A 7718-nucleotide genomic window follows, 5' to 3' on the forward strand; every position below is an offset into this window, starting at 1 on the left:
TTTTAGTGAACTGGGTTTCCAAGTAGATTTGCTCGGAGATTTACAAAGAAACAATATCCTCTTTATCATTCATATTCGAGCGTTACAACTGCATTCGTTTTTACGCCAAGTGGCCGTCTATTGATACTATTTTCGGAGGTTCTTTGAATTCTAGGCGTGAGGTAGCAGGTGATCCCCAAGCGTCTCCAGTTTATAACTTCCCGGGCGAATCACCTCTCTTACTCGGTACGGCCCCTCCCAGGTCGGGGAGAGTTTTCCGACCTTCTTCGGTTGGGAGATAGCAGCTTTCCTTAGGACTAGATCCCCTGCTCGGAATTCCCTGGGGCGTATCTTCAAATCATGATAGTTGGACACTTTCTGTTTGTAGGCGGCGACCCTGATTCAGGACTCTTCCCGGGCTTCTTCCAGTAAGTCAAGATTTGCACGGAGCCCATCTCCGTTGAGTTGTTCATTGAAGTTGGTGACTCTGGGAGACGGGGCGCCCACATTTATGGGTATTACGGCCTCCGTCCCAAAGGACAAGTTAAATGGTGATTCCCCCGTTGATGTGCGCGGGGTGGTACGATATGCCCATAGGACATGATAAAGTTCATCTGCCCATCGACCAGCCTTTTTGTCCAGCCTCTTTTTGATCCCCTGAAGCAGAATTCTGTTCGTTACTTCTGTCTGTCCATTTGTCTGGGGGTGCGCTACTGAAGTGAATCTCTGTTCGATCTTCAAGTCAGAGCAGAATTTTCAAAAGTTTCGGCAGTCGAACTGTCTGCCGTTGTCCGTTATCAAGACGCGGGAAATCCCGAATCTGCAAACGACCGACTTCCAAAAGAAGGTCTGTACGTTTTGCTCTGTGATCTGAGCCAGAGGTTCGGCCTCCACCCACTTGGTAAAATAGTCAATGGCCACCACGACGAACTCACGTCTTCCGGAGGCTGGTGGAAAAAGGCCCAGGATGTCCATCCCCCATACTGCGAAAGGGAGTGGGCTAATGATCGGGGCCATGGATACAGCATGTTGGTGGATAGTGGGAGAGAACTTCTGGCATCTCTCGCACTTCTTGACCAGATCCAGGGCATCTTGCCTTAAGGTAGGCCAGTACAGGCCTCTCAGCAGCACTTTGATTGCCAGGGCCTTGCCCCCTAGGTGTTCCCCACAAATCCCTTCGTGCGTCTCTTGTAGGGCGTATGCGGCATTGCCTGGCCGGAGGCACTTTAGGTATGGGAGGGTGTACGACCTTTTATACAGGCTCTCATCATCGAGGGAAAATCGGGCTGCTCTCTGTACTACTTTGCAGGCTTCCCTCTTCGCTTCGGGAAGCTTCCCGCTACGTAGGTACTCGACGATTTCGTCCATCCAGCACGGCTCGCATTCGACTTGCATTACCTCGACGGCCTCATTCTCGATACTAGATTTCTGCAAAAACTCCATACATATACTTCCTAGAGTGGTGTAACCGGATGCTGCCAGCTTAGATAGCACGTCCGCCTTTGCATTTTCCGTTCTAGGAATCCTGACGACCTCGAAGTCTTTGAACTTACTAGCCAACTGGCGGACCTTGGAGAGATATTTAATCATGCGCTCGTCACGGGCTTCATAGACTCCTTGGATCTGGTTCGCAACCAACTGGGAGTCGCAGTATGCCTTCAGTCTTTGAGCGCTGGTCTGAACTGCTAGGTTCATTCCATCGAGGAGGGCCTCATATTCTGCCTCATTGTTGGACGCACGGAATCCGAACCTTAGGGCGTAATCCAGAGCGAAGTTGTCAGGCCCGGTAAGAATTAAACCGGCTCCACAGCCACCCTTGTTCGAAGATCCGTCCACGTACACTTCCCAAAGTGGCTCGATGAACGATGGATCTTGTTCTGCCGATACGGGGACGATTTCTGTGCTTACTGGTTCAGTCTCGGCTTCTGTTCGTTCCCCAGTTACCTTCTCCACAACCGGGGTTTGGACAGTTTCGGATTCGGTGCTCCGCTGGGGGATGGTGCATTCAGCCACGAAGTCTGCCAGCACTTGAGCTTTCATGGCTGGCCTAGGTAGGTACTGGATATCAAATTCGCTCAGCTCAACGGCCCATTTCACAAGACGCCCTGAGGTGTCCGGTCTGTGGAGAACTTGCCTGAGCGGCTGATCTGTCAGGACTTTTATTGTGTGGGCTTGAAAGTATGGCCTTAGTTTTCTGGCCGCCATGATCAGGGCGTACGCCAGTTTCTCAACCCGCTGGTACCTGGTCTCAACATCGTGCAGGACCTTGTTGACATAGTAGACCGGTTTCTATTGGTTGTGCTCTTCTCGAACTAGCACGGCTGCCAATGCCATGGGGCTTGCGGATAGGTACAGGAGGAGCTCCTCCCCCGGCTCTGGCTTTGTCAACAGCGGTGGAGAGGAAAGTACTGCTTCAACTCCTCGAATGCGGCTTGGCACTCCTCTGTCTAGGGTGTTGTCTTGATTTCTTTGACGGCGTTGAAGAAAGGCAGGCATCTCTCTGCAGACTTTGAGATGAAGCGCCCCAGCGCGGCCACCATCCCAGTTAGCCGTTGTACTTCTCTGATGGTTTTCGGTGGAGTGAGCTCCACCACGGCCTTGATCTTCTCTGGATTGGCCTCTATCCCTCTTTGGCTTACCATAAACCCCAAGAACTTTTCCGAGCTGACGCCGAAAGTGCACTTGCTAGGGTTGAGCTTCATGTTATGCTCTCTTAGGACTTGGAATGTTTCTCTTAGGTCGGAGACATGATCTTGCACACTTCGGCTTTTGACCAGCATATCGTCCACATAGACTTCCATGTTACGGCCGATCTGTTTCTGGAAAAGCTTATTGACGAGCCTTTGGTAAGTGGCCCCGGCATTCTTTAAGTCGAAGGGCATGACGCGGTAACAATATGTTCCATGATCTGTTATGAAGGAGGTCTTTGGTATATCCGATTCGTACATTCTGATTTTATTGTATCCGGAGAAGGCGTCCATAAAGCTTAGCAGTTCGTGACCTGCGGTGGCATCTATCAGCTGGTCGATTTTTGGGAGCGGGTAGCTGTCCTTAGGACAAGCTTTGTTCAAGTCGGTGAAATCAACGCAGGTCCTCCACTTCCCATTGGATTTCTTTACCAAGACCACGTTCGCCAGCCAGTCCGGATATTGAATTTCCCGAATAAAGTCAGCTCTCAAGAGCTTCTCCACTTCTTCCTTTATCGCCTGCCGCCTTTCAATGGTAAAATGTCTTCTTTTCTGTTTCATCGGCCTGCAGGTCGAATCAACACCAAGTCTGTGCGTGCTGACCTCCGGGTCTATGCCGGGCATGTCAGCGGGAGCCCATGCGAAGACGTCTGCATTGTCTTGAAGGAACTGGGTGAGGCTATGCCGGTAGTAACTGCCTAGAGAGGAGCTGATCTGAATGACTTTCTCATTATCGCCTTTGCACAGAGGGATGGAGATGAGGTCTTCGGCGGGCTGAGTCCCCTGGGCTTCGTTTCTCAGATCAAGTAGTTCAATCGGCAGCGATTCCCCCGCATTTTTGCCCTTGAGTGCCATGGCATAGCACTCCCTGGACTGTGGTTGATCTCCCCTGACTTCTCCCACGCCATTTGGCGTTATAAACTTCATCTTCTGGTGATATGCTGAAGCGACGGCGCTGATCAGATTCTGGCCGGGTCGTCCCAAGATAGCGTTATAGACCGAAGTGGCCCTCACTACTAGGAAGTTAACCATTGCGAAGGCTTGATAGAGTGGCTCTCCGACGAGGACTGGGAGTTCAATCTGTCCTTCCACTTTTACGACCTCCCCTGAGAAACCGAACAGATCGGAGTTCGCCGACCTTAAACGGTCGTCACCTATCATCATTTTCTTGAAAGCATGATAGTACAAGATATCTCCCGAACTCCCGTTGTCGACAAGGATTTTCTTCAATTCCCAGTTCGCGACGAGCATGTTAGTACCAGGGCGTCGTCGTGAGGCAGTATCAAGTTGTCGAGATCCGCATCTGAAAAGGAGATTTCATTCTCCGTCTTCATCTCTTTTGCTGCATGTGTGCACGGCGTTGACTCAGCGTGCATATGCCTTTCGAGCAGCAGATGATGTGCCTCCGGCTGCTGGCCCGCCCATAATCGTGTTGATGACCCCCTTGGGCTGGGATCGGCGCGCCTCTGGCTGTGGACTGGATGGCGGAGGAGATTGATCCCGCGCATGAGGTGGCTGTGACCGTCGAGGGCTCTGGCCCTGGAGACTCTTCTATCTCCGCTCTCTTCTGTGGCCGTCATCTTTGACATACTTTTTCAAGTATCCGCGACCAATCAGCTGCTCGATTTCTTCCTTGAGCTGCTAGCACTCGTCTGTGTCGTGCCCGTGGTCCCTGTGGAACCTACAATACTTCGACTTGTCTCTCTTATTCCCCTTGGAGATCATTCTGGTCGGCCACCCTACGAACTCTTCCCCTCTGATTGCGGCCAGTATGTGTCCAGGAAGTGTTGAGAGGGGTAAAGTTTTCTTCCCTCCTCTGGGGGGGCCTCTCCCTTCTGGGGGCCTTATCATCCCTACGCTGCTTGGTAGGGTTCTTTTCTTCGGAGTTTCTCCTCCGGTTTGAGTCTAAGGCTACTAGAGTCTCCTCCATGACTATATATTCCTTGGCCCCTGCCATCAGATCCGCCAGTGAGTGCGGGTTTTGGCTAGCGACTGGTCGGCGGAAGTTGTTGGATTTGGCGCCTATGAGGAGCGCATTCATAGCGGCCGGTGGATCCAAGTTTGGCACTTGAAGAGCCTCTCTGTTGAAACGGCTGACGAATGTTTTCAGAGGTTCATTATCCTCCTGTCGCAAGGCCATCAAGAATGCTGTTGTTTTCCTTAGCCTTTGGCTGCTGATGAAATGGCGGACCAAGTCGTCCCCAAAATCCTCAAAGTTGCTAATGAAGTTTGGCTTGATCCTTGAGTACCAGTTCCGGGCTGCCCCGGTCAGTGTGGTCGGGAATGCTCTGCAGAGGAATCCGTCAGAGGCGCCGTGGAGGAGCATCATAGTTCTGAACGTTTCCAGGTGGTCCACAGGGTCGGTGGTTCCGTCGTATTGCGGAACCGTCGACATTTTGAACCCTCTGGGTGCTGCCGCGTTCAGAACATTATTCGTGAACGGAGGTCTGCTCGAGTACGTCTTCACAGCGGGCCGGCCCTGATCTTTCGCCAGCTCTTCTATACGGTGATCTATTTCTTCTATTCTCCGTAGCATTGGGTCAGCCCTCCGGTTTGCTCGGTCCAACGACTTGTTTCTCTTCACCGACGAGCTCGCAGCAGAGCCGGACTAACTTTCCTGACTCCTTCGATGAGGCCGGGATTTTTCCTGCGGTGCGCGGTCTTCCTTGGCTCGGTGCCTTCGCGCGGAGCGGGACCGTGACCTCCAACGGTGGTGGGGCTCTGTGTGGGCATGCCTGGTTCTGGAGTGATGGACTCGCCTTGTGGAGTGGTGGGTCCGGTCTCCACTGGGGCGCGCTGGTTCTCCCCTGTGGGCATTCGACCTTTCCTGTACAGGTCGTGGAGCTTCTGGAGGGTGTTGGGGAGGCGCTTGGATCAGGCGTTGGTATTGACCGACAAGAGCTATCATTTGTTGAAAGAGAGCTTGAACTTGATCCGGAGTGGGCGCGGGATCGAGGTGTCCTGAATGAGCGTGGCTCTGCTCTGCTGTAGCAGAGGGAGCCACCACCTGGGAGGCGATTCGCTCGCTCCGAGTCCTGCGGGGTACTACGGCTTGGGTAGTTCGTGCAGTCGGTACCCGAGCACTCTTCTGCCCTGCCATTTTGTATAGGGGATTCGAACAGCTTTTAGTTCGGGGTCCCACGGATGACGCCAATCTGTTAGGCCTAAAATCGATCGGTAACAAATACGGTAGTGACGTAAGAGCTGAGCTGGAGGACCCGAGGAACCCCTGCACAAGAGCACATGAGGTCAGAAGACCAACCCGGAGACGTTACTTCGGACAGGCCCTTCGACACTCAAGTCAGTATGAGCAGGAGTGCAGAGCGAGTTTTTTAAGAGTGGTACTTCAGAAGCTATTACCCCTCGATCTGAGCCTTGAAAGGCCTTTTATAGAAGGGGACCTGGGGTGGTTGGATTACCTACCCCAGGATAGGTGTAGGACCCTCTGTGGGTTTAGGTCCACCCACTATTTAGGCAATTACCAGATTACCCCTGCGCAGCAGTTGGGCTTGTGGTGGGCCCTCCTGGGGCCACGTGTCGACAGCTCATTAGTTGCTGTTTTTTGTACCCCATGATCACAAGGCAAACGGAGAAAGATCCTCATAAACATTCCAACTCTTTCAGAATTTATGAAGATCAACTCGCCCCCAGAGCGTACGAGGTTAACAAATCCAAAGTAAGCCGCTAGCAAGAACGAGTCATTGGTGTTAAGCCCAAGCATCTTGAAGAAGACAGGTGCCTAGAGCATTATAGCATTCATCCCTGTCATTTGGCATAAGAATTGAATTATTGTGGCGATGATGAGCACAGGCGCAAAGGGTTGTTGCTCGAATTGTCGTCGACCCTCTTCTCTTGCTATCAGAACCTGCTCATTCTGCTTGCCAAGGCAATCGATCCGAGCCGAGGTGGCTGTGAATAACACAACAATTGATAGAATGATCGCGGGCAAGGCTGCAATGCCTAAGGATAGACTCCAATCGCGGGGGTGTTGGCGATTTGCAATGGTGTAATTAACTAAGTTGGCAATCAAAACTCCACTTGAAATGCCGATTCTGGAGGAAATGTGAGGATCTCCCTGCAATGCAAATTCCTTGTTATATCTACTTCTCAGATTTTGGCCATGCTATACATACATGTATGATGTACCATGTGGATGTCATACCACTATTTGCAAGTGAAAATATCTAGTGAAATCATATTTCCACCACTCTTTTCAGCATTTTCACCCCTTTTGTTTGAAAAATTCCTAAACATGGGATTTTTTCCATCACCTTTTGTTTGTCTTTTCCTATAAACTGGTCTTATTTTCTGAAAATGACAGACAAATGGGGTGAAAATGAATGAAGCAATGCGAGAAAAAAAAATAAAAAAATAATGAGGTTGATGAAAATGAAACAAAAATTGGCAATTAGGACAATTTAATTAATGAAAGCATTGGCCCATTCAATTATCCACGAAGCATCAATTACTTGGAAGGGAGAGATTGTTTAGGCCCTGTTCGTTTGAGATTATGAGAACCGATTGCGAGTCCCAAACATATTATTGGACTCAAAATTATGTAAAACTTTGAGTCCAATAATAGGTTTGGGAGCCACAATCAGTTCACATAATCTTAAACAAACATGTCCTTACTAATAGCATGCTATATTTACAAGACAATAATGCCCTTTGTAGAGAGTGAATATTGCGATACAAATATAACATGCTGTTACTTACTTTATACACTGATGTTCAGTTAATGTTGGTGACGATTCATCTCTTATTATTGGGGCTGTTCTCCATTTATTAAGAGAAGACAATAAAATCAATGAGAGAGAGAGAGAGAGTAGGTACCTGAGTAGCAAATGTAGCACCAAAGCTTTGAAGGATCCTCCCTATGATGAGCATGGCCAAATTCTAGGCTGCTTCAGTTAAGAAGGCACCCAAACCAAAAGAAAACACACGCAACAAAGATAGTCAGTCTTCTCTCTACCATATTTCCCGAAAGTCCATGTTGCCATGAAGCTCGATACAAACGTTGCGAGATAGAAAGAAGTGAAAAGTTGAAGGAAT

The 7718-nt window shown here is 50.1% G+C and overlaps 1 protein-coding gene across 1 annotated transcript; it reads right to left on the minus strand.

Annotated features, from left to right (window-relative positions):
- Positions 1–381: 381 nt before the first annotated feature.
- LOC143861281 (uncharacterized) lies at positions 382–3521 on the minus strand. Its single transcript, XM_077372221.1, has 3 exons — positions 3099–3521; positions 1120–2244; positions 382–714 (listed from the first exon to the last, which is right to left on the minus strand). Exons 1-3 carry the CDS (start codon positions 3519–3521, stop codon positions 382–384), a joined length of 1881 nt encoding a protein of 626 aa, XP_077228336.1.
- Positions 3522–7718: the final 4197 nt, after the last annotated feature.

The sequence above is a fragment of the Tasmannia lanceolata genome, unplaced genomic scaffold, assembly GCF_043159265.1.
Source record: "Tasmannia lanceolata isolate RefF3 unplaced genomic scaffold, GAP_Taslan_0.1 ptg000037l, whole genome shotgun sequence".
NCBI lineage: Eukaryota > Viridiplantae > Streptophyta > Magnoliopsida > Canellales > Winteraceae > Tasmannia > Tasmannia lanceolata.